The 27,357-nt window shown below is 42.0% G+C and overlaps 1 protein-coding gene across 6 annotated transcripts in view; it reads right to left on the reverse strand.

The window, feature by feature from the left end:
- Positions 1-13,214: 13,214 nt before the first annotated feature.
- Positions 13,215-27,357, reverse strand: part of LOC307030493 (carboxypeptidase O-like) — a 45,195-nt gene continuing 31,052 nt past the window's right edge. For 3 of the 6 annotated variants that reach the window (XM_079666961.1, XM_079666959.1, XM_079666960.1), the window contains exons 2-11: positions 17,384-17,447; positions 17,073-17,174; positions 16,365-16,475; positions 16,172-16,288; positions 15,969-16,062; positions 15,396-15,488; positions 15,077-15,186; positions 14,754-14,838; positions 13,822-13,902; positions 13,215-13,717 (exon numbers count right to left, since the gene is read on the reverse strand). In XM_079666961.1, coding sequence (XP_079523087.1) covers positions 13,515-13,717; positions 13,822-13,902; positions 14,754-14,838; positions 15,077-15,186; positions 15,396-15,488; positions 15,969-16,062; positions 16,172-16,288; positions 16,365-16,475; positions 17,073-17,174; positions 17,384-17,392 — 1,005 coding nt within the window. In that variant the 5' untranslated portion in view covers positions 17,393-17,447 and the 3' untranslated portion in view covers positions 13,215-13,514. Of the gene's footprint in view, positions 13,718-13,821; positions 13,903-14,753; positions 14,839-15,076; positions 15,187-15,395; positions 15,489-15,968; positions 16,063-16,171; positions 16,289-16,364; positions 16,476-17,072; positions 17,175-17,340; positions 17,448-17,832; positions 18,145-19,417; positions 19,439-27,357 lie in introns of those variants that run through there. The other 3 variants (XM_079666962.1, XM_079666957.1, XM_079666958.1) reach the window with 3 other exon arrangements.

A 27,357-nucleotide genomic window follows, 5' to 3' on the forward strand; every position in this document is an offset into this window, starting at 1 on the left:
AGACTTCACCACAGCAGAATCAAGTTTCTGTTTTCAGGTCTGGACAGCTTCACGTCAGGTGTATCGCCGCCCCTTGCATATTTTGGGTGGAAGCCCGTCTTCTTGACCTCACTAGTTGTGTGGACACAATAGTTTTCTGTGTGGGGGAACAACATCACTCGTAATGTATTTTCCTTCTCATAATTACAAAAATAGTCTGCTAAATGCTCTACCCTGCTACTTCTAATCTGTGGATGCTCTGTGTAAATGCAATATTCTACTCACTATCTTTTAAATAACATTCAACCTCTCCCTCCTGTGGTGACATATGTGGCTCTATCTAGCTGGATTTCAAAAAACTCTAGTGCAGAAGATGCATCACCTGATGGTCTGGTCCTCTAAGCTTCCTCATTGTTGTGGATGATACCAGGCTGTCAGTGGCATTTGGTTCATGTTTGGAAATCCTGTACGTCTTTGACATCTCTGGGACCCCCTGCCTCCGTCGTCATCATGGAAACTGCATGGCGGGCCGTTGTTTGGTGCATGTGTTGGGTATTTAATTTGTTGTTGTGGACAATCTCTAGCCCAATGGCCCAGCTGATTGCATATATAGCATCCCTCGAACCGGAGAACTTTTCCTCTGCCTCTGCCTCCTCGGAAACCTCCTGGTTGTTGGTTCTCCATCTGATTCTCTGGCACTATCTGAGATTCAACTGTTTGAGATGTCTGCCCTGCAGTCTCTGGTTCTTCCTGAGCTTGAATTGTTGGAGGAATCTGCCCTGCCTTCTCTGATGTAGCTGCCATTTGCCTTGCCGCTTTCTTGTTTTTATTAGCTTCGGTATCTTTCTCAGCCATTTGTATCTTCAAGAGTCTTAGTTGTAATGTTTTAATTTCTTCGTCTTTTTCCCTCTGGGTTGCTTGGTATTTCATATCGTGGTAAATGAGATGTTGTCTCCATTCTTCAATGGGTATAGCGTCTAATGCCACCACATCTCCCCGGCTTGCCTGCACTGATTGGGGAAGGGCGTTAATGACCGCGTTCTTCCACAGCATTACAACAGACGGTGAAACGTCATGTCGTTCTCAAGTGCAGTCCTCCCACACTCCTTCACATCTCTTCAGGAAGGCATACATGTCTTCCCCCGGTTCTTTTCTCAGGCTGTTGACGGCATGTGAACTCCGTGTTGTTGGGTAGATTTGACGAATGGCAGGCCAATACCTCGACCTGACTTTGTTGAAGGAAATGTAATCTGGAGAGTTGGTGCATTTGGCCTTGGAATCCACTGCTCTTGCCTCTAGTCTTCCTTCTATCCATCCAAGCAGTGCCCTTATGTCTCCCAAGCACAGGTGGTCTTGGACTGTGTATTTCTCCAGATCATTCACCAACTTCTGACCTCCTTGTGTAAGTGGAGGTAGTTTTGCCGCTAATGCTTCCATGTCTCTGCGTCCATTATTGGTATTTCAATCCTCCTTCTCCAGCCGCTATCACCGGTAGCGTGAGTGTTGAGCAGTTCTTGAGTCTTCCAGCTTCAGTTACGGTTGTGGTGTCTGGAGAATCTTCGCCTTCTCTTCTCTTGAGTTGTGCTTCCATACTTTTGCTGAGGTCTTCCATCTTTCTGTTGAGCTCCTCTTCCATCTTTCTGTTGAGCTCCTCTTCCATTCTTATGCCTAGTTCTTCCAATCTTCTGTTGAGCTCACCAGATAGGAGTTTTACCTCATACTCCAAGTCTTTGACACGTGTAGCTGTGGGGAGACCGTCCAACTCCAATACTCCTCCTAAAACACCTAGAGTTGGAGCTTGTATAAGAAACTGTATTCTTCTGTCATGTAGGGAGGAGGCACATCTGTCAGGCTTGGAAGGAGCTTTGAAGGTTGGATTACTGGAGCTTCTTCTGTCTTTTCTTTCTTATCTTCCTTTGCTGTGAGCTCTGCTCCTTGAACCACATACATGCTGTTCGTTGATTCTTGGCTGACATATTTTAGATGGAGTACCAGACTTGTAACTCTAGATTTTCTTTTTTCAGCTCTGTTTATAGCGCTTTTAGCAGGTCCATACCAAGGGATTGTCCGGCTTTGATCCATGCTTGTTGTTCTCGCAGGTATTCTCAACTTTCATGGTCAATTACTGCTTTTCTATGGGCTTTCGTTGGTGCTGGTTGATCATCAGCTGGATACAGTCCTCTCGTTTGCCATTGTTCCAACAGTTTCTCCATGAGGTTCCATGTCTTTTGTCTAAGATTTGGAACTGTTATAGAATCTGATCTGATTTTTATCCTTCCCTTGATATCTGCTGTTGAGCCTGGCCCTGCGTCTAGTCTCAACTTAGTTTGTTTTGGTGAAATGTTCTCTAATTATTAATTAACTTATCAAAGATGAAGCACTAATCTTCTGACTAGCACCTTCGTTGCTGTTCGTCCGAACTTCAAATCTTTTTTCTTTTTTTTTTGCTCAAGGTTTTATTAATTATTTTTTAAGTTATAGAATTTTATTTTTTATTTTTTTATTTTTTATAGGTAAAATATTAATAAAGTTAATTATTATATAAAAATTATGCAAATTTAAAATATGAAATGTTAAAATAAAGTTGTACCGTGTATGGTTTTGACTTTGAAATATGAATATGGTTCAAATCCAAATCTCCTGTGTACAGTGCATACCGAAATGTATGAAATTATGCTAATTTCACTACTTGTGTTAGCTTCAATAAATTGGTGTTTGAAAAAGTATTATGTAAAGTTTCTTCTCTTATAATTAGAAACCACTTGCAATTCTATCTTGGCGATCAAGCATGTGTTTATTTATAACACTTAAAATTATACTTCACAATGTTATGGTGTTTCTTCTATTTGTGTAATAATTCTGTACTACCACCAGAGTGCGCTATTTTAATTTCCAGCTTAATCCACTAGGGAATAGCTGTTGCAAAACTGACTTGTTTTTAACAAGGAGAAACTTATTTTCCTTAAAAATATCTTTAAAATAGGAAGAACATTATACTATGGTTAAACAACACAGCACATAACCGCCAAAACACATTTGCAAACAAGAATATTCACAAAACCGCCAATACACATTTACCAACAGAAGTACTTCCAATAGTTCTAACTCTAACAAGAAGTATGATGTTCTTTAGAAGATGGAATGCCTAGCCTCAGTGTGTTAAAGCAAACAGAGTACTTCAATTAGCATTTCATGAAATGGCGACTGCCGTGTGGTTCACTGTGAACATGAGGTCAAGACAAGATGGCAACTGGTTTTCCAACCTTTGACCTGAAGAACAAAGGGATTTGAGAAAACACCTGGAGTTGAAATAATGGTGGGGTGATATTTTGTCTAGTAAATTCAACACACAACACTGTAGTTTAAAATAACATTTCTATTTAGTTTACAATGATAAATGGGCCTTACACCCTTACGTCATAGCCCTCTACCCATGTACGTAAATGTTTTGACTTTAAGAGCCAGTATGGTAATCTCTTCTGTTTAAACACGCTATTTATGGCACAAAATGGGACGCTATCCAAACACAATCAGAAGAATATCGTCTATCTAACGCACGAATGTCGCAATTCTAATCGTAATCCACAACGCAATGTCTTTTTGAAAACAGAAATAAAGTAACCACTGAAAGCTTCAAACTCCTCAGGCCTTTTCCTTGAAAAAGGACTTTTTTAAAACAGCCTCACACTGTTGTTAACACAAAACACTCACTCCAATAACCTTAGCTTCAAACTTTGGCTGTGTCTTTGCCTCAAGCAGTCCCGACTGCTTAATGGCCTAAAACCATTCACGTTAACTTAAAACGCAACAAAAGACACCTATTTAAGTGATTGGCCTCTGGCCGACATGTAATAACAGACAAACGAATAGCATGCAGGGTTAAATAGAACAAAAGAAATTGAAATCACCCTGCCTGTAACAAAGCAACGCCACGTGTGGTAGGATACCAATGTTTTATCAATTTAGGCTTGTTTTAATTTAAATTTAGGCAGTCTTTCTCAGGAGTCCAACTTACCAGACAGACACACACTCCTATTGTTCACAATGTCATCTATTGAAGATTTTGAATAAACAGGTACTTCTTTACCTTTCTGTATGAGCCCGAGTGTATGTCTGCCAGCAGTGGCGGCTGGTGGAAAATATTTTTGGTGGGGCTATGGAAATGGTGACAAAACCATACTAGGGCATTTAAAATCAGGAGACTAAATACGAACATTGTGTGTGTGTGTGTGTGTGTGTGTGTGTGTGTGTGTGTGTGTGTGTGTGTGTGTCATACTTGCCAACCCTCCCGATTTTCGCGGGAGACACCTGCATTTCTCCCGATTTCTGACAAAATCAGATTTACTCACGACTGTTTCCACTCGGACTTTAATACAGGTACACCCAGTGGCGGCTGGTGGAAAATATTTTTGGTGGGGCTATGGAAATGGTGACAAAACCATACTAGGGCATTTAAAATCAGGAGACTAAATACGAAAATTGTGTGTGTGTGTGTGTGTGTATGTGTGTGTGTGTTTGTGTGTGTGTGTGTGTGTGTGTGTGTGTGTGTGTGTGTCATACTTGCCAACCCTCCCGATTTTGGCAGGAGACACCCGCATTTCTCCCGATTTCTGACAACATCAGATTTACTCACGACTGTTTCCACTCTGACTTTAATACAGGTACACCATTGTTTGGTTTCCATGGTAGCGCGTCTCTTTAGCAGCGCGCGCAACTCAAAGTCTGAGAGGGTGAGGAAGATGAAAACTGAACAAGAATCGACAACTCGACCCTCTGATCACTCCTTTCCTGTAAAATACAGGTCCAGCCCACACATATGCTCCATGGTGCCACAGGCCTTGCCCTTACAACTACAATAAGCATGCAAATGTTAATCTACAGCTCCGGCGATCCACTAGCACCGGAGTCTACAACTGCAGACGCAGCCATCCCCTACTGTAGCGTCACCTTGGATACGAGTCTAAACAGACACACAGGCCAGGGCGCTGAAAGGGCGCCCTTTGAGCATCAGATCTGACGAGGCTGACTGGCTGAAATTATGTTTCGGCGGCATAGTTTACAGATAGCAACAGTCAGCTTGTTGGTTGCAGCTGCTCTGGCTGAGGGCTCTTTTCTACCGCCCGGACGAGAGAGGGTAATGATACACGCTGCGGCCAGGCAGGAAACATGTGACTTATCAGAGACTTTAGACATCTTAAAACAATTTTAAACAAGATTTTATTGTAGATTATACATTTTACTGATACCAACTATATAATATTTACTTTGTTCTTTAAAAATAAAAATAAAAAATATATATTTTTGGGAAATTTATATTTTTATGAATTTTTAATTTTTAATGACAATCAAACATGTGGGAAGAGGGGGGGCGGCGCCCCTATGGACCGGCCGCCACTGGGTACACCATTGTTTGGTTTCCATGGTAGCGCGTCTCTTTAGCAGCGCGCGCAACTCAAAGTCTGAGAGGGTGAGGAAGATGAAAACTGAACAAGAATCGACAACTCCACCCTCTGATCACTCCTTTCCTGTAAAATACAGGTCCAGCCCACACATATGCTCCATGGTGCCACAGGCCTTGCCCTTACAACTACAATAAGCATGCAAATGTTAATCTACAGCTCCGGCGATCCACTAGGACCGGAGTCTACAACTGCAGACGCAGCCATCCCCTACTGTAGCGTCACCTTGGATACGAGTCTAAACAGACACATAGGCCAGGGCGCTGAAAGGGCGCCCTTTGAGCATCAGATCTGACGAGGCTGATTGGCTGAAATTATGTTTTGGCGGCATAGTTTACAGATAGCAACAGTCAGCTTGTTGGTTGCAGCTGCTCTGGCTAAAATAAAAAAATAAATAAATAAATAAAAAAGATATATTTTTTGGAAATATATATTTTTATGAATTTTTAATTTTTAATGACAATCAAACATGTGGGAAGAGGGGGGGCGGCGCCCCTAGCGCCCCTATGGACCGGCCGCCACTGTCTGCCAGCATTGTTCAAGCTCCTTTGAAAGCTGCAACTGCTCTCCCGGTGGAACGAGATCACGTCAGCCGGGTCTCCAATTGTTAAATATGTTCTTTATTCTCGCGTCCAGGAGAGAAGCTTTAAAATGACACTAAACGGAGTCTCTGAGAAGATTCAAATGGGACACTTTAATTTAAAAAAGGCGCGGTAGTGTTACAGACAGAATATTGTTCCGGCAGAAAACAGCTGTGATCTGGCTCTCATGAGCAAGAGGACCTTCTCCTCTTGCGAATCCCCCGTTCGGTGCCGTTATATATCCTCTGCTGGCTCCTCCCCGCCAGCCGGCTCGCCTCGCCTCTAATGTCTGTTGTTGCATTTAAACAGAGGATTGGTACTTTTCACCTTCAACATATGCTTAACACGCCTTTTCTCCTCATATTCTCTTTCATCACTTTTCATGTAACACATTCTAAACGCTGTAATCAATACTCTAAAACATACAGAAAATGCTTTACGTCTGGTTTGGTTTCCGGTCATTCCGGATGTTGTCACATGCTACTCTCGTCTGTAAACAATAGTGTATTCAAATAAACTGTACTTTCATTTAATATTCAGCATGGTAGTATCTCGACATCTATAGTTGTAGTGTTAAATCAGTAGGTTTCGGTTTTCACCACACCACGTCGCAACTCAATTCACCTCTTTAGGAAATCGTATATTAGCCACATGCTAAATGCTAACCGTAGATGAAGGATTTTCAGAATAAAAGCTTAACTGCTTGTGCACAAGAATTTCTGGTTTTTCAGTATAAAAGAGCATTTAACTTGACAGTATGTTTAAACTACATTATACCATCAAAACATTGATTTTAAATTTCTAACACTACTTAAGTAATGTAACCACAGTTAGTCTATGTCTTCTGATGTTAGTCACTATGTAGGCTAACATTAGCTAGGCTATGTGTTGTGGACTAATGCATTCAAGTTATTTCACATTTAGTTGTTATTGCCCTTGCTGACAATTGTGTGTATAATATGTAGCCTACAGTCAATGGAATTTCACATTTCGCTCTCCAATGTATGTTATTTTAATGTTGACACATAATACTATAACTATATATTACAGGAGCTTTGTTGAAATTCCAAAATGTCCTCTAACTCATATCAAATAGGTCGATTGTTCAAGCCTTTATTACGACCAAATAGGTTGATTGTTCAAGCGCTTAGTTCAACCTCTAATCACGTTTTAAGATTTTCGACCTCTAGTGCTCCTGTTGACAGCAAATGCTCCGGAGGATCCTATATTCACAAATAACCCTCTCTGGAAAATCCTAATTTGTGGAATAATTTGGCAATTAAAATGCTTTTTGATTAGATTTCTAGCGAGAAGTGTATATTGTACTTTCAGAATCCACGTCCAGTGGATGTGTAGGATCTATAGTTTGATAGATATTACGAAGATTATTTGAGGTCTCGCCAGGAGAGAGTGTAACGGCAGCGTCCATGTAAAGTTAGCGTCAACCCTCACGGGGTGAAAACAGTATTTCCGGTCTCGAAGTTTTCATAATAAAACTGTGTTTCCCCTCACTGTCAAATAAAGCTATATCTGCAGTACTCATCCACTAAAAACACATCAGTTTATCCTTGTTAATTACACAACATTAATTGGTTTAAATTGTGTACCCTGCTTTTGTGTTTTTCCCATAGGTTTTTCCCTTTCGATTCTGAGAGACACATTTCTTTTTTCAGAGGTTTTGATAGGCTAAAACTACCCATAATCCTCAGCTATCGTTGAAGCTCGGTGATTGGATGTTTTAGCCGCAATGCACGTTGTGATATGGTGTTTATGCGATGTGAAATCTGTAAACATTTAAAAAATAATAATAATAATACTTTATTCCGAGTGTGCTTGCTTTTCTCTTTGGAAGTCAGCACATAACAGCATTGTAATACACAGTTTGGCTGCATTAAATATTACACTGCCATAGTTCTCTATTTATAGAGGCCTGATTAGAAGACCTTTGGACAAACTGGAAGAACTGCCACGGAAACTGAATATGTGACGTGGATCATAAATATATCAGCAATTAAACAACATCTTCAATTTCTCTTCACACAATATATCTCCTTGCAGTATCAACACTAATTCGGCTGACTTTTATATTTGATCCAATTGGTAAATAGGCTGTATTCACACCATAAAGGTGCACAGCTGTTTTTAAAGATATTCTGATTTTCTTTGAATTAAAGAATGCAAATACTGAGTTGAGAGAATATTCAGGGGTTTTGGGTGATGGGAGACACATCTATGGATTCAGAATTGCAGTAGCGTACCATTACATGACGGATATACCTTTCTGTCTGTGATGTTTTACAAATCAGATATTAATGTGTAGTACTACAATATGTGAAATATTAACCAATATCCTGTAAAATTATGTGAAAACATAAATAAAACTACACATCTTCAGATGTTATACATACACAAGTGTCCTACACTAATAATACAAAGTTATTATGGCATTGTATGCTGTGTGTTATTTGTAACATATTCAGAAACCACCTTTCCAACTCCTCATGCAGTTGACTGTTACAGGTCTATACAGGTTCATTGTACAATGCATAAGCTTCAAATCGAGAGACTGAAACTGTTTTTTCCTTTACCGTTCTGTTATAATTTCACAATAAAGTTAATAGTAATATTATGTTTGATATTATTACGTTTTATTAACTAGACCACTGGGTCATGTTTGGTGTTACAAATATCAAAACAATATATGTGTAGAGAACAAAATAATTTCCGTCATAAACTAAACTGGAAATTATGGTGTTACAAAAACAAGATTGTTAAATAGGATAAAAGACTGCTTTTGTTGGCCCTGTATGAAATAACAATGCAGAATATGTGTTCTGACTTTCACAATCACGAAGGACCTCATGGCACACAGTAAAACACTGATAAGGAGGAACAGGATTTACAGTGCCTATAACACACACATCATTAACAATGTCTGCAATGACCCACTGAAGGCCCCACTGTGAGCACCTATAGACAGTTAGTAAGGAAGGAAGGAAGGAAGGGAGGGAGGGAGGGAGGGAGGTTATGTTGTCTACTGTATGGTGTGTTGATAACCTTGGCAGAATGATGGTTTGATTTATGGCCGCTCCACTTCCCAAGCTTTGTGTCTCTCTAGTGTCAAATTCTTTCCAGCTACCTTTGTCCATGTTTTTTATTTGAACAAGTTCCCTCCCTGTGTACGTTTGCCATTCAGCCCCTTCACACATTTCCTGTCCTCTCACATCACACATGCACACACATCTACCTATCATCATGTACTCCGGTATGATGAACACATGTCATCCCTCAGCAAGCTTTGTTATTGATCACCAGATGTAATGATCAGAAGATGCATATGATGGCCCCACCTTCATTGATTACCAGTGACAGATAAAAAGCATGGCATAATTCCCATTGATCGCCTGTGACAGTGTGTAAAAAATGGTGTCATCTACATTGATTAGCAATAAAAATATGTGGCAAAGATGTGTCACGGGTCCACAGCAGAAGAGCCCTCTCACACTCACTTCTATTCATCATTTGAATGTGTGTGGCACACGTGCAAAGACACGTTTGAAGAAGCAAAATAGCCCCATGAAAGTCAAAGCTTAAAACATGAAACAAGATCAGCTGTGAAATGTACTGACATACCACGGAAATCAACTCATAGTCACACTCTGTGGAAAAGAGTAAAGTACTAAGGCTTTTCCCTCTGGTATCTCCGTAAAGAAGAGTGGAGTCGACAGATGAGAGGTTGAGTACTCACATTAGTCCCAACACAGAGAAATAAAAACATGATTTCTCCTCTTTTAACCTCACAAGTCTGGAAAGTGAACCCGGTTCGGCACCTGGGGGTTTCGTAGAGTTTGTAAAAGTTTAAACGTATTCTCTCACCCAAAAGATACATATTTAAGCCTGAATAAACATACCGCTACCATTTCCTTTAATTGGATGTAATTAACATTTCAACAGGGTTGCCATTGTTGAAACATTACAGGAAATGTCCAATCATCAAAATATCTTTCAATAAATCAAATTGGATTTTGTGAAAGTATCTCCACTGTCTTTGTTTTTCTAAACGTTTCCACCCAAGTCACCATTTGACTAAGAGGCAGAGCAGTCAACTTCATATACGTCCTTTGGTAACTGGTCCCGTATTGATCAGATAACAAAATAGTCAGTGTAACACTTGCTTGAGGGTCCCAACAAAATCACTGTACCAATGTGATTTAATGAGCTCCCGCTAGCACAAAGGGGAAATGAGAATAGGAAATCCCCAAAACATCTGAGCGCTTTTGAATCATCTATCGAAAATCGGGTATTACGTTTTTTTCGTTTGTTCTTTTACTTAATCAATATTTGTTCTATTACTTGGCTTGGTGAACTAGAATAGCACTGAGATTATATCTCTTAAAACTGCTTAAATTCCTGATCATGACACAGACAGTTTATTGTATCTAAAGGTAATGGGTAAACATACGACCCGTGTGGGATTAAGGGGGATTATTTGGCAAACATGGAAAAAACTAATAAATCATAACACATGTTTCCATTTGTGTATATTCACCTGAAACTAATAAGTGTTGTTTTTTCGTTACCGTACAATGAGCCTTTCATATCTATGGGAAAAAAGTTCAAACTTATAGTGGGTAATGGACACCTGCTGTTGTACAATGAAGTAAGTGACCAGAAATACTTTGGCAAAGCGGCGACTCAAATGATAGGGATCTGGACGGTGCAAAGACATAATCAGGTATATAACAGTTATGTTAATCTTTTTACCTCCACCAAGGAGGTAATTCATTTGGTTTGTTTTACTTGTTTGTCAGCAGGATTACGGAAAGATGGTCTTATTCATTGTGTTGGCCAAGGAAAACAGCTTTAATTTTGGAATGGAAATTAATCAGTGTGGATACAATTATTTTGTAACCTTCATTGCGAGACAGGGTCTGGCCTTTGGGGAAGGTCCATACTCTCCGAGGGCCCCTCTAGTTTTATTGCAGAATCATGTTTTTTTCCTTTGGTAGAAGACTTGAATCATTACTGTTTACTTTAACTAAATCCATTTTGTTTGTAGAAGTCACACACTTTGCTATAACCCCCACCCCCCCTTTTTATTGTCTTCCACTCTTTGTTCCTTCCATCCATTTTTCAATCACTTTTTCCTTGATGTGTAGACTTGATTTCTCCCTCCTCTCTTCCCCTATCTCTGTGATTTATACGTCCACAGTGTGTTTTCACCCGCTACCTTGATGAGTACTCAACCACACATGCACACACAAATAGATGGATGAGCTGCTGATAGCTAAACCAGCCAGACTTCACTGTGAATTATAATCACCTTCAATCTGTGTCTCTGAATCCCTGCCCAGTTCTTGTGTGTGTGTGTGTGTGTGTGTGTGTGTGTGTGTGTGTGTGTGTGTGTCACTGTTCCTGCTTATTATTCTCTTGGTCCCCTGGTGTTTGACCCATCTTTCTGTTCTATCGAGGTTTCATGTGAGCTGGAATATAATTCTATTTCCATTGCTGTCACATCGTCAATGGCAAAGTGTGTGTCTCTTTATGTGAATAACGGGTGGTCTAGCAGACACTGAGGTAGCAGGGGAGCACTCTGGAAATATAAATCTCAGAAAGAAAGCAAGGCAGAGAGGACATTTGAGGGAATATATCTTAAATTCTTACCAGAGACCTATTCTTATACACCGAAAATATGCTCTCTAGAGCTTAACTAACTTTGAACTTTTTTAAATTCCCTAAATATTCAAATCCAATGAGAAAAAACCTCAGAGACAAGCCAAAGCACTCTTTTGTGGTAATTTCAAGCAATCTGTTGGATATAGTAAGACTTAAACCTTGAGTTAAAGCCCTATTATGCACATTTCAAGACAATTCAGGTTCAGATTTGTATTTTGTGCGACATGTGTCCATGCTTTAATGTTCAAAAAGATCTTTATTTTTCTCATACTGCCTGTGCTGCAGCACCTCTTTTCACCCTCCGTCTGAAACCAGCGCCCGGTTTCCTCTGATTGGTAAGCTGGCCGGCTCTGTTATGATTGGTCAACCGCTTGGAGATGTCCCGCACCTTAGCGTATCGTACAATGTATTGGAGTGCAAGTGTTACATAGTGATGTCACTATGTTATGGAAAAGCACTAAACAAAGGAGTCCAAGTGGGAGGGAACTTTGAGATTTGTTGTCTCTGCAGACCATTTACATGCACAAAAACCTATATAACACTACAGGAAAGGGAAAATCCCCCCAAAAGTAATAGGGCCTCTTTAAAGACATTCCGACTCAAACTAAAAATGACATGAATGACCACGAAAAATGCTTTCCAAATAGCATTTTGAGGGCTACTGCGGAAAACACACCTTCTATTGCAACCTGACACTTAATTATTCAGATGAAATAATTGAAATAAGGAACCCAAAATCTAGTCCTTTTGTAGATTAAAAAGGTAATTAACATTTTAAAATACAGGCGATGAGAGGGCAACTGCAATCTAGGTCAGTGCAATGAAGAATATTAATAGAACAAATCTATCCGCTGCACATGATATTGAACCTTTACTGCTCTAATAACCACACATGTTCTTTGGCTGTTTACGTTTCAGTAGATGAATTTGTCTTAAAACCCACTTTTTCTAGTATTTGTCCCAATTCATAACTGTTAGTAAACACTGAAATGACTGGGATATCTCTGATGTTAAAAATTTACATTTTTATGGAAATCTTTCAAAAACGAACCCCAAAGCGCCTCCTACTTATTATTCATATATCCCATACTGTACATCCTCATTAAGGTGTATTACCATGAAGTCATATGGGGAGAAGCTGATGACAGATCCCTTTGTGTTACCAAACTCCAGCCTTTTCCCTCACATCAATTTAATGTTGTCATCAAATGCATGCATGATGAATGCTATAATTAAGGACTATAAGGACAGAATGAACAGGAGCTATGCAGGAAGGTAAATATCTTTATGATGGCTGGTCCAACTTGGTGTTAAGATTGAAAAATAATCAGATTTGACAAAAACTAGATTCTTAGGAGGTAGCCACGCTGTACGAAAAAACCTCCAGCCATATGACCCAGCTAAAGAAAGAATGAAGTTATAACATGTGTCTGGACCTGAGAACCCTGCATGGTTTACAAATACAGTGGTCTATTAAATGGTTCAATACTGCCCCCTGCTGCAAAAAGCCTCAACATCATCCTTTTTAAAAAAGCTTTTTATTTGTTCTAGTCTTGAATATAAATATAGAACATGTTTAGTCTACAGGCTCTTTTAGGCCTGGGAGCAGCATATACAACCACAATACAAGCCAGAATGCATACATTTATAGCCAGTGCAAGTACATATACACATATTAATTAATGAGAATCATACTGGATATTGCAATTATTTTTTCTTTTTTAGCATCTAGCTTAATTAGCCACATTATTAGAATTTGGGTGAATGCCTCAGTAAGTAAAATATAAAATTAGTTCAAGTTTAACTATTGTATGATTGATTACAACAACACCCCTGTGGTGAGAAACACAACCATGAAGGAGCTTAAAATCACCATAGCGACCCCAGAAACAGCAGCACTAGGGATAGCGCCACTGTTAAAGGCCTTGTCGTGGACATATGTGATGATGGACAGCGCTCCTGCGTACGCCTCCTCGCAGGCCGGCTTGATCTGATCCTCTGGTAGCAAGTGGCTGAACTCACCTGGAGGGTCATTAAGAAACATGCAGGGTAGTACCAAGTAGAATCCAGTGCATTATGTGTGGCTGATGATTATGTAAAACACACGTTGGTCAAGCCAAGCTCACCTTTGTCTCGCAGCTCAAAGGTGTAAGAGAAGGGGATGCCGACGAGACGAGCCCAGTCGCGGCTTGAGCCTGAGTTTGGATCTAAAGGTTAAAGAGGGAGAAATTGTGATCAATTTATTCATGAGTTAATCCATCAGGATGACTACTACACATTTTTCAAAATTGTCTACTCTTTTACACCACATCCTATAGTTTTACGCTTTCCTATCAAGTTAGAATACTCCCTTTTAGTTTGAATCATCCAGTCAATAAAGGTAGTTGTTTCCTTTCTTTTTCAACAAACTGAAATCCACACTTTCAATAATGTGTATTAATCTGTACTGTTTCTCAATGTGGATGCTTTCCTTGGTACACTGCCTTGTGGTGCACAGTGAACATTTGCTCATTGTGTGAATTTAGACCGGAGTGTTGACTCAAATAGCACATGGCTGCGTTGCTATCACAGGAAGTGACAGTCGCCATTGTTAGCTAGCTAGTTAGCGTTATTGTTAGCAAATAACTGCAGGATACTAAATTAATCCGATATAACTAACATTGGCTTATTTTTGAAAATAGAATAGTGCTACGTGTACTAAATATAGAAAACACGTACATGTATAACTTTTATTTGTATAGTGCTGTGTTCACAGGAGCTGGATGCACCACTAACATTATGTAGTAAAAATGGCTCACTGATAGCTAAACAATGCTAACTATTCAATGCAAAAAAATACATGATTCAAACCCACAGCATCTTAAGAAATTATGCATTATATCCCATTGATTCATATTGACAGCTAGGGTGATGTGAATTTATATCTCACATGTTCCTCTTTCTTTTTATATTTTGGCAAAGGATAAGTCAGAAAAACTTGTCAGAGCAAGCGCAGATCATGTGTTAAAAACAGCTATTCGTGACAGGAGAGAAAAGGGGATGGCATAAGAAGTCTTACAGAGGATTTGTGGAGATGTTCCTACTGTGTAGCCCATTCCATGTAGCTTCTTCATTTCTGCTGCTGCTGCCTTCCCCACTGACACCTGTACAACACACACAATATTATTTTTAGTAAACCAAGTACCCATAGTCTCTTTCCAATCAAATCTTAAAAGGGTAAATCATGACATCATTGTGATCATAACAATCTAACACAAATCAAAGGGAATTTTTTATCAGTGCAGTATGTCGCACAAAGACAAAGTAAATGTTTTGAACGTTTTGTATATTTCACATAAAGGTTTACTGTTTACATCTCTGTAATACGAAGCACACACTTACCAGTTCATCATAGTTGGGTGCAGAGATCTGAGGGTGGCCATATGGTAAGAGTATAAGTTGCCCCGCGGAGTGGATGGTGAGAAAACACAGAGTCTTTTTAACCATCTTACCTAGATACAGACAAAATGAACAAGTGATTAAAATCAAGATGGCATTAAGACATTGATTTCTTAATGGTACAAGTAAATGTTGAAAAGAGTGTAGCACAGCCTCAGTAATCATAGTCAAGTAATGCTTATTTTAAAATTTGAATGTATTAATGTTGTCGAGATTTCATGATAAGCTCAGGGACAATGACATTTCAATGATAGATGATTACCAACAAAGTCCATCACAGCTGTAGCCTCTGGCTCTGACCCAGCTTCTTTCCCACAGTATGTGTTTGCACAACTGTCAAATGACACACCAACCGCTGAGGAAAGACACAACATCAAGTACATCAACATTAACTTGTGATAATATATGGCAGATTTCACAAAGCGCTGTCAGCTTTATGATTCAAACATACTTTCTTATGTCAAAACAAAATTATAAAATGTGAGTTCCTAGGGAAACGCTTGTGAAAACAAACAATTAAATTGCCAGAGGGCATGAGCCATGTCACAACAATATTTCATTTAACTCTGTGGCCTTCTAATATCACATAAAAATGTAGCTGTTCATGTCAGTAGCAATACATTTATCTGGGGTTGTTAATTTTTTGACACATTTTTGACTACAGTATAGATGTTTTGTTTCCACCACATCCTTTCTTTTTAGGTTTATGACATTTCGTATATGATTCAAATAAGTTATGCAAGTAATATTTGTTTAATTCCTGGAAGCTTTGAGTCACTAACAGCTTAAGGCAAATGAGGCAAACTGTTGTAATTCTTGAAAGCATGCGACTCACTTCCCCAGTTGGCGTTAAAATTTCTGTTGAGGTCAACACCAAGGCAGCTATTGCCCGAAGGAGGGGTGGAACGAGACTTCCTCCAAATTCGAGTCTACAAGGAAACAACACACAGACGCAGGTGAAGACAGTTTTAAGTAAGGTTGTGATGAATGATGAAAAAATAATAACAATCCTTGACTGTATTAAAATGGTGAACTCACGTTGGTATTGACCCAGGTGTACATGTATCCGTCCACATTGATCACAGGAGTAACGTAGACGTCCAGGTTCTGCAGCATCTGCTCCAGCTTCTTATTGGTTTTATACGAGGTTACAATCTGAACAAACGCTCACATGTCAGAATAAACCACAGGGAATATGTTTGTCTTTTAAATTATGTCCGAGTGTACAAACCTCTTTGACAAACCACTGGCAGAATGCGGGGGCGATCCACTCCCGAGCATGGATACCACAGTCCATCCATATTACCTTCTTCTCTTTGCCCTCTGGGTTTTGTAGTCCAAACTGGAGACACACAACATGAGTCAATTTAAAAGTAAGATGTGTGAGACAATTAGTTTAATATCTTTGGTTCAATACACATATTCACCACCTTATCACTTAGAAGGTTTTCTCAATCATAAATAGTGAGATTGTGATGAATAGCAGCATTTTGCTCAAGATGCAAACATTTTATCGACGACTGTTGATATTCAGTTCAGACAAAGTGGCGAGAGGCAAGTGAGGAAAAACATTTGGTGATCAAGCCTGATTTAACATGTTTTCTCTCCTGTGTTTATAGTTAAGACATAGGTAAAAAAGAGATGTTTTTCCAAAATAATCTTTTTTAAGTTTCTTTCCCACAAGAGGAGTAAAGGCATTAAGTTGTGAATGTCAGCCTCTTGTGTTCAATATAGGTATTACTACAACAGATCCCAGGTGAAAGTAAAAGTTTTGGTAGTCTTTTTTTTCCGTCTCATAAGTGAAAACTACTCAATCAAATTTAGAAAATGGCTCAGCAGAACTTTTTTCTTACACTTGCCTCTAAGGGCTTTCGTAAATTCAACATAGCATTATGGGGAAATGAAGCAGATACTGTATGTTACAGTGAATGTGTTGTACCTTCAGCAGTGTGATATTTTTTCCTTCAAAAGTGCGACCGTAGACAGCAGAGGAGACCAGCTCTGGGTTCTCTCGCTCCACATCTTCCATCCACTTGTATATCTGTGTTACAATTTCATCCATGTTATAATTCATTCTTGTAATGTACATAATAAACAAGCTCCCTTTTTTCAAATCCATCAGTAATCTACAATCTTTATAGTATCCAATAGAAGAAACACAGGTGTGAGACAACAAAAGGAGGGAAGATTTATTACTAATAAATTACCATCTGGTTATAAAAGGCTATACATGGATAGATAGACTCTGACCTCATCCATGGGGTGATATTTGGTGTAGTCATAAATCTGTGTTGATTCCAAGCCCTCAACTAAACTGTGGATTAAAAACATGAATATAGGGTTATACATCTTTATCTGCCTTGTTGCACAAAAAAACATAGTAAACAGGTGAACGGTGTGTATGACAAAAACACTTCATCTAGCAGTTCATCACAGATTTCCCTGACAAAACTATTTTTTTTAAAGCCGTTCTCAAGTCATAAAATCAGGAGAAATAACAATTTAGATCCCAAAATATTTGATTCCCCTCACTTGTCTGTCTGGGGCTTCCGTAGAAGTAGAACTTTTTGCGCCACATTTGTTTAGGAATTCGTTGTGTACACTGCTATACCGAAAAATCTTTTCTCACACTAAAATGCTAAGTTTGAACACTTACAAAAATAGATTCCCTAAAACCAACACATAACAACACAACTCACCTGTTGGAAGCCTGTACAATGGTTAACACCAGCACGAAGAAACCAATTGTGCTTTTCTCCATTTTCTTATTTTTTCTTACTCTTACTATACTATCTGCTCCTGCAGCACTAACTAACGCTGCAGTTCCAGTGGCAGAGTTTCGTTCCAGACAGATTACCTTAGACAAAAGGCTTGTACATCGAAGCCGGTTCAACATAACCTGGATATGTTTGAGTTAGCCGGTTGGCCTAATCCAAAACATACGCGCTCTCACTAAACTGTACTACGACGCTGGTTATCAAGTGGAATCGCTCAAACCAGCCGTGCCCTATCTAGTTAGGTGCGCGTTCACATGAAAGGGGTGGTATTTGGAGCATTCGACCAATCACAAACATGGAGAAGCGCACTGACAGCGCAGCGTCATACTTCCTGAATGAAAAGTTAACTTTAATATTAGTCAAATATGAAGAAGTTAAACTTTAAACATCCATGACTTAAACACTGTATCCAGGATAAAAGCCACTAGCTACACGTGCAAGGTGAACACAGCTGGTAAAAGAAAAAGTGTTTGAATGCGTACTTTAACAGGTTTATGATATCACTGCCCCGTCTAAGACACGATCTGACTTTAATTACATTTGACTCGAGTGTTTCGTCAACTTAATGTGTTGCTTGAAATAATACTTCTGCATACAGTATGTGACACTGTGAGTGTTGCACGGCCAGATACGGCTCAAGAAGCTGACTCAGATAAGGACATATATGATACACAGGGTTCGGTTGTAACCATAGGTTGTAACGGAATACATGTAACGGCGTTACGTAATCAGAACACAAATCAAGTAACTGTATTCAGCTCGTAGTAATCTGATTACAGTTAGCCTACTTTCGTAAACCTTAAGTGAATACATTTTGGATTACTTATTGGAATTATTGGTGGAAAGATTTCCACACAACATTTAATATTCATTACAAGGTACAGCCGAATCATCACAGCGCACAAAACCTATTAACGCCGCAGATGGACAAAAAAAGGGAGCGTTTGAAAAAAATTCGCGGGTCCGCTCAGTGAAACAATAACAACGAAACATGGAGGAACACAAGTCGTCTAATCGTGTATGTGTGTGTGTGTGTGTGTGTGTGTTTGTAGAGGTGTGTGTGTGGTTAAAAAACACCAGCCACACCGCTCTTTAGCCTTTCTAATGATTCTGAAGGTAAACAAAGTGAAGGCGGTGCGTGAAAGGCAGGCCCGGTTCCAAAACAAAATGACTCAGGGTGCATCTGTGATTAGAGAGGGTGCAAGATTTTTTTTAAATATTGAAGTTAAAAGCATCAATCTGGTGCACTTTGAGAGCAACATTAAGAGATCTATGGATCTGCTCTTTGTTTGATTCATGCCTTCCCAGTCCCTTATCACGTAGCCTATAAGAGCATGGCGCCAGTTGTGGTAGCCAGTTGTGGTGAAGTCATGTGAATTACTTGAACCGAAATGTTCAAGCAGAAGATGGCATCTTTTTTTAGCCAATCTCTGTTTTGAAACCATGAGCTGCAAAATGAGCGCCTTACCCCACTGTACAGGCGAGTTGGGTACTTTTTTAAATATACCTGGGCAGGCTCTGTTTTGCCGAGGTCCTCTGGCACTTGCGGGCCGCTGAGGGGTGGCGGTGTTTGGGGTAACGAAGACGGCTGCGGCTGCTCCGCCTTCGTGGGCGAGGCGGGCGTTATTGTCCACGACAGTGGCCGCGGGTAACGTAATGTCATCATGATCTGAACTGTTATTGCCTGCAGTAGCAGTGTTACTGATGGCGATAAGGGCTGGTTGTTTTAACCATTTTCTGATGTCCATCACTGACTGCTGTGTAAGCACCTTGCAGATGATGAACGTGCAGCGGCACAGGTCACGCGCACCTGACATAATAACGTTACTTACCGTTTAAATTGACCAAATAAATGCAGCAGACAATGTCATTTAACCACAATTATACTATATTCTTCTTTTTATTATTATTACTACTATTATTATTATTATTATTATTATTATTGTTATTATCAGTGGCGGCTGGTGGAAAATATTTTTGGTGGGGCTGTTGATATAGTGAGTAAAACAAATTTTTTGGGGAGAAATGACCCCTTAAATTGGGACTTCTGGTGATGTAATGGCCCCATAAAATCGTGGTTCTAGGGCCAGGAACAACCAGGCTGAGTCGGGCTGAGTATGCTAAACTAACTGCGGTCAAGCCAGCCTCCACTCGGGAAAACCTAGTCAAGCCAGCCCTCACGTGATATTGCGGTGCTCGAATATCCTATGCATTACGGTAGATAAAAGAAAAAAAAAAAAAATCATCCCTCTGTGTTTAGATGAGAATAAAACAAAAACTGTCCAGTATCAAAGACTTATTTCACTTCAGGGTGATAGCAGGACATCCCATCTAGTCACTCAGAAAAAATCAGGACATTCTGATGTAGAGTTTCAAAATAAAAGACCTTTGAAATCTCTATTGTATGAGCTATCATCCCTGTTTTTAGATGAGAATAAAACAAAAACTGTCAAGTATCATAGATCCATCTCACTCCAGGGTGATAGCAGGATACCCCATCTAGTCACTCAGAAAAAATCAGGACATTCTGATGTAGAGTTTCAAAATAAAAGACCTTTGAAGTCTCATATATGAGCTATCGTCCTTCTGTTTGTATCCAACAGTTCAAATGTTCGAATTACATTGAACCAGAATTGTCCCCCTTTTAACTTTAACAGCGAAGAAAATTGGATATGTTAATGAGATTTTGACCGCAAAACTCAAAATGTCCCCGGTTTTCATTTTGAAAATCTGGTCACCTTACTATATGTCCCGGCGTCAAGAGGGGGCGTGAGGGGGCGTCGCCCCCTCACGCGGACTGTCCGCCCCCTCAATCAAAATAGTATTTTTTTTATTTATTTTTTATTGTTTTTAGTTTTATTACAACAGTTTATGATGTGTTAAAAACAACAGAAAACTCCACTGACAAACCAAAATGAACAGCATGGGTAAATAAAAAAACAGCTTTGCAATTTACGCAGTTTACGTCATGAGACGTAAATTGACGGTCACTGACGGTCAGTGCGTCATCCCGCCATAAAACAAAAACAAACGAAGCAACGTAGCAAAGACTTATTTCACTTCAGGGTGATAGCAGGACATCCCATCTAGTCACTCAGAAAAAATCAGGACATTCTGATGTAGAGTTTCAAAATAAAAGACCTTTGAAATCTCTATTGTATGAGCTATCATCCCTGTTTTTAGATGAGAATAAAACAAAAACTGTCAAGTATCATAGATCCATCTCACTCCAGGGTGATAGCAGGATACCCCATCTAGTCACTCAGAAAAAAATCAGGACATTCTGATGTAGAGTTTCAAAATAAAAGACCTTTGAAGTCTCATATATGAGCTATCATCCCTGTTTTTGGATGAGAATAAAACAAAGACTGTCCAGTATCATAGATCCATCTCACTCCAGGGTGATAGCAGGACACCCCATGTCGTCACTCAGAAAAAATCAGTGACTACAGTAGATGGGGTGTCCTGCTATCACCCTGGAGTGAGATGGATCTATGATACTGGACAGTTTTTGTTTTATTCTCATCTAAAAACATGGATGATAACTCATACAATAGAGATTTCAAAGGTCTTTTATTTTGAAACTTTACATCAGAATGTCCTGATTTTATCTGAGTGACTAGATGGGATGTCCTGCTATCACCCTGAAGTGAAATGAGTCTTTGATACTGGACAGTTTTAGTTTTATTCTCATTTAAACACAGAGGGAGGATTTTTTTTTACTCTACCGTAATGCATAGGATATTCGCGCACTTCAATATCACGTGAGGGCTGGCTTGACTAGGTTTTTCCGAGTGGAGGCTGGCTTGACCGCAGTCTAAACTAGAGAGAGAATCGCTGTCAAGGGGGCTACAACTACAACAAGATGAACATATAGGAACGTGATTTAATTGTAATACACGTTTCAAAATGATGCCGAAGTAACAACATACTGATACCGGATAGTAAAAACCATGAATTAAGGCTTTGACAAGTCTGCAGACAGACGGCAGGCGAAAAACCTTTTTAAATGCGTGTTTTCTAATGGAGATTTGGCTAAGCTAACGTTGTAAATGCTCCGACCGTCCACACTCACAACAACGGCCTAAACAGACATAAATAAACCAGCGACTGTATTCGCCATGACACAGACAGTATGTGGTTTGTGCTTGTTTAACTTTTGTCTAGTTTCTGAACAGATATGAAGAGCTGTGAGCTCTGAGTGCTAAGAGCTAATGGCTGTGTTGTTTTTCTGGGGAGCTCATTGAAGATGACGTCACGGCTCCGCCTACACTGCATTACTATAGATACTACCCCAGTTCCTCACGAGTCTAAAAAACAACTCACGTCAACGCACGTAAGCAACGTGGGCGCCAACGTGAGCGCTCTCGTGACCAAAATATTTGACGGCGCTGATTGGCTGAAATTATATTTCGGCGGCACAGTTTACTATTGAGACTTTTGCAACGTGCTGGTTGCTGCTGTTTGGCTCGGGGGCAGCGCCCCGTAATGATAAACTAATGCCAAGGGCAAGGCTAGGCTGTCACAGTCCAAACTGTGTCCCTGTTTGTTCCCCTGTGTGTGTGTGTGGAGAGGGTGTGGTGTCCCTTGAAGGCAGCAGCCTGATTGCTCTCACCTGGCCGTCCGACTCAGCTGTCCCTCATCATCTAATCAGGACACAGCTTATCTACTCCAGTCTCCCAGCAACTCACCGCCAGATTGTTTTCTACACCAGTGGTATTACATCCTCCTGGCTGCCCATTCAGTTATCCTGTCTGCGTGTAAATCCGTACTCTTTGTAACTAGTTTCTCTTGTGTTTCCAGTGCAATCCCTCGGCCATCATCCACCAGAGCTTCCAGCCAACCTGCCTGCTTCTTCCTGCATCCTACCTGCCTGCCTGGTAATCAGTCCAGCCTCTCACTGCCTACCTCCACTCCGGACCTCCATAATCACCAAACCTGCCTGAGTCTCCGAAACAATAAACCATTTAAACATCTTCAGTCATTGCCTGCGCCTGGGTCCTGTTTAAAAACATAATCCTAACAGAACAATCTGGCCACCATGGACCCAGCAGGCCCGGACCCAATTCGTGAGGCTCTCTCCAACCAAGGCGTCCTCGTGGGCCGGCATGACCAGATGCTCAGAGAGGTTATGGATAACCTCGCATCACTAGCCGCCAATGTAGCACAGATGGGACATCACCTCAACCTGGTTTCAACTCATCTTGCTCCGCCTGCTCCGGAGGATCCAGCTCCCTTAGCACAGGTTCCAGCCCAGCCCGCTCTCCCTTCACGTGAGCCAAACATTCCCACTCCAGAGAGGTACGCAGGTGCCTTAGGGACATGTAACTCTTTCTTAATGCAATGTTCTCTTGTGTTTGAGCAGCAGCCGTCTACTTATGCTAATGACAGAGCTAAGATTTGTTATATGATAGGTTTACTTACAGGTAGCGCCCTAGCCTGGGCATCAGCTGTATGGGAGAGTCAGTCCAACCTCTGTTATTCTTATCCAGAGTTTACAGAAGAAATGAAGAAAGTTTTCCACCACCCCGTCAGCGGTAGGGACGCTACTAAACGCCTCCTTTCACTGCGACAGGGCTCCCGTAGTGTAGCCGAATACTCAGTGGAATTTAGGACCGCAGAGGCGGGGTGGAATGATACAGCGCTTCAAGGGGTTTTTCAAACCGGGCTAACTGATTCTGTTAAAGATGAGTTAGCAGTCAGGGACGAATCAGCTAACTTGGATGAGTTGGTCTCCCTAGCCATAAGACTGGATAACCGCCTTAGGGAGCGCCGTAGGGAAAGAGCCAGTCGATCTCCTGGGTCACTACCCTCTCGCCCTGTCTCGTCTCCTCTCGCAAGTTTCAGGTCGGAGACTTTCCCAAGTCCTAGTGCTCCATCTGAAGTCTTTTCTCCTCTCCTGTCTTCAGAGGAACCGATGCAGCTAGGCAGAGCCCGACTCACTCCCCAAGAACGTCTCCGGAGAATGAGAGAGGGACTCAACCTCTGACAGCTCCTCTCAATGCTCGAGGTCTGAATGGGAAGCTCCTGGCACGCGTTACCCATGTCACCGAACCCCTACATTTCGTCCTGTCCGGTACTCACCATGAAATGATTCAGTTCCACGTTATGTCCTCCCCTCACACACCCCTAGTTCTGGGCCAGCCATGGTTAAGACTGCACAACCCCCACATGGACTGGTCGGAGAATCAAGTAAGGAGTTGGAGTTCCTTTTGTCACTCTTCATGCCTGCGGTCTGCAATTCCCCCAGCAGAGGTCGGTATTCCTCCAGTTCAGCAGGAGCCACTCAACTTGTCCGCTGTCCCTCCGGTTTATCATCGCCTGGGAGAGGTTTTCAGCAAGCAGCGAGCTCTTTTTCTGCCCCCTCATCGCCCTTACGACTGTACAATAGATCTTCTTCCTGGGGCATCTCTCCCATCCAGTCGCCTGTTTAACTTGTCCCGAACTGAGCGTGAGGCCATGGAGACATACATCAAAGACTCACTGGCTGCTGGCATCATAAGACCCTCTTCTTCTCCCGTCGGAGCAGGCTTCTTCTTTGTATCCAAGAAGGACCGCTCCCTACGCCCCTGCATTGACTACCGGGGCCTTAACAACATCACCATCAAGAACAAGTATCCACTGCCCCTCATCAATTCAGCCTTCGAACCCCTACAGAAGGCCACCATTTTCTCGAAACTCGACCTCAGGAATGCTTACCACCTGGTCCGCATACGTCAAGGAGACGAGTGGAAGACGGCGTTCAACACCCCACTAGGCCATTTCGAGTATCTAGTGATGCCCTTTGGACTCACCAATGCCCCAGCTGTCTTCCAGGCTCTTGTGAACGATGTCCTCCGTGACTTCCTGAACCGTTCAGTATTTGTGTATCTTGATGATATCTTGATATTCTCACAGACCATGGAGGAACACACCCAACATGTGCAGCAGGTTCTACAAAGGCTCCTCGAGAACAAGCTGTTTGTCAAAGTAGAGAAATGCAAATTTCACGTGGATTCAGTGGATTTCCTGGGCTACATCATTGAGCAAGGTCAGCTGAGAACAGACCCAGAGAAGGTACAAGCAGTGGCACAATGGCCCAAGCCTTCCACCAGGAAGCAGCTCCAACGTTTCTTGGGCTTTGCAAATTTCTATCGCCGGTTCATCAGAGACTACAGTCGTGTTGCCGGTCCTCTCAACCAACTCACCTCCCCAGCAATCCCCTTCTCGTGGACTACTCAGGCTGAGGCTGCCTTCTCTGAGCTGAAGAGACGTTTCACCTCGGCTCCTATTCTTATGAACCCTGACTCATCTCTTCAGTTTATTGTTGAGGTTGATGCATCCAACACCGGTGTGGGGGCGGTTCTATCACAACGCTCAGTCTCCGACCAAAAGCTTCACCCTTGTGCTTTTTTTTCCCGACGACTGACAGCCCCTGAGCGCAACTATGATGTTGGCAACAGGGAGCTGCTTGCTGTTAAGCTTGCGCTGGAAGAATGGAGGCACTGGCTGGAAGGCTCTGAACATCCATTCATTGTGTGGACAGACCACAGGAACCTGGTCTACATACAAACTGCCAAACGACTAAACTCCCGTCAGGCACGCTGGGCATTGTTTTTTGGGAGGTTCAACTTCACCCTTACCTACCGACCTGGTTCTAGAAACCTTAAACCTGACTCACTGTCCCGGCAGTTTGCAGTGGATCAGGATCCCATAGCTCCTGACACCATAATCCCCGCTACCAGAGTGGTGGGCGCTGTAACATGGGAGATTGAGAACTCAGTGAGGAAGGCACAGAGAGACCATCCAGATCCAGGAAAGGGTCCAGCTAACCGTTTGTTTGTACCTGACTCTGTCCGCTCACAGGTTCTCCTATGGACCCATGCTTCCCGCTTTGCCTGCCACCCGGGTGTGAGTCGGACCCTATCCCTCCTGAGACGACACTTCTGGTGGCCTTCTATGGAAGCGGACTCTCGAGCCTTTGTGCTGGCCTGCACGATTTGCGCCCGTAGTAAGTCTTCACACCAGGCTCCTATCGGTCTACTCCAGCCTCTCCCAGTCCCTAGTCGTCCCTGGAGTCACATCGGCCTAGATTTTGTTACCGGCCTCCCGGTTTCACAGGGTAACTCAACCATTCTCACTATTGTTGATCGCTTTTCCAAAGCAGTTCATTTTGTGCCTCTTCCTAAACTCCCCACAGCCTCTGGAACTGCTGACCTCCTGGTCAATCATGTTGTCCGGCTCCATGGCATTCCAACAGACATTGTTTCCGACAGAGGGCCACAGTTCAGAATCTCAGGTATGGAAAGCATTCTGTCGAGCACTTGGAGCATCTGTCAGTCTCTCCTCAGGCTATCATCCTCAGACTAACGGGCAGGCCGAAAGAGCCAATCAGGACCTTGGAGCTGCACTTCGCTGTGTCACCTCCCGGAATCCCACCTCCTGGAGCTTACATCTGCCCTGGATTGAATACGCTCATAACTCACTGTCTAGTGCTGCTACCGGTATGTCCCCATTTGAATGTTCTCTTGGATATCAACCCCCTTTGTTCCCAGCCCAAGAGGATGAGATCGCAGTTCCCTCTGTCCAAGCCCATCTCCGTCGTTGTCGTAGGATTTGGAAGGATGCCCGCTCTGCCCTTCTCCGCTCCGATGAACGCAATCGGCATATTGCAAACCGCTACCGGACCGCAGCTCCCCAGTTCCAACCAGGTCAGAAAGTTTGGCTTTCTTCAAAGAATATTTCTTTACAAGCTGAGTCTAAGAAGTTGAAACCACGCTTCATTGGCCCCTATGTGATCGAGCGCATAATCAATCCATCTGCTGTTAGACTCAAGCTGCCTCCCTCCATGAGAATTCACCCAACCTTTCATGTGTCCCAGTTGAAACCAGTGTTGTCCAGCCCTTTGTGCCCTCCAGCCATCTCCCCTCCACCCACCCTTGTTATTGATGACCACCCGGCCTACACGGTCCGACGGCTGTTGGACATTCGCCGCCGGGGCCGTGGGTACCAGTATCTGGTTGATTGGGAGGGTTATGGTCCTGAGGAGAGGAGCTGGGTGTCCCGCAAGCTCATTCTATGTCCCTCTCTCATTCGGGACTTTCGCAGGGACCACCCAGATAAGCCTGGTGGTTCGCCTGGAGGCTCCCGTTGAGGGGGGGGTACTGTCACAGTCCAAACTGTGTCCCTGTTTGTTCCCCTGTGTGTGTGTGGAGAGGGTGTGGTGTCCCTTGCAGGCAGCAGCCTGATTGCTCTCACCTGGCCGTCCGACTCAGCTGTCCCTCATCATCTAATCAGGACACAGCTTATCTACTCCAGTCTCCCAGCAACTCACCGCCAGATTGTTTTCTACACCAGTGGTATTACATCCTCCTGGCTGCCCATTCAGTTATCCTGTCTGCGTGTAAATCCGTACTCTTTGTAACTAGTTTCTCTTGTGTTTCCAGTGCAATCCCTCGGCCATCATCC

Source organism: Notothenia rossii (assembly GCF_949606895.1).
Source record: "Notothenia rossii genome assembly, chromosome: 2".
Classification (NCBI taxonomy): Eukaryota; Metazoa; Chordata; class Actinopteri; order Perciformes; family Nototheniidae; genus Notothenia; species Notothenia rossii.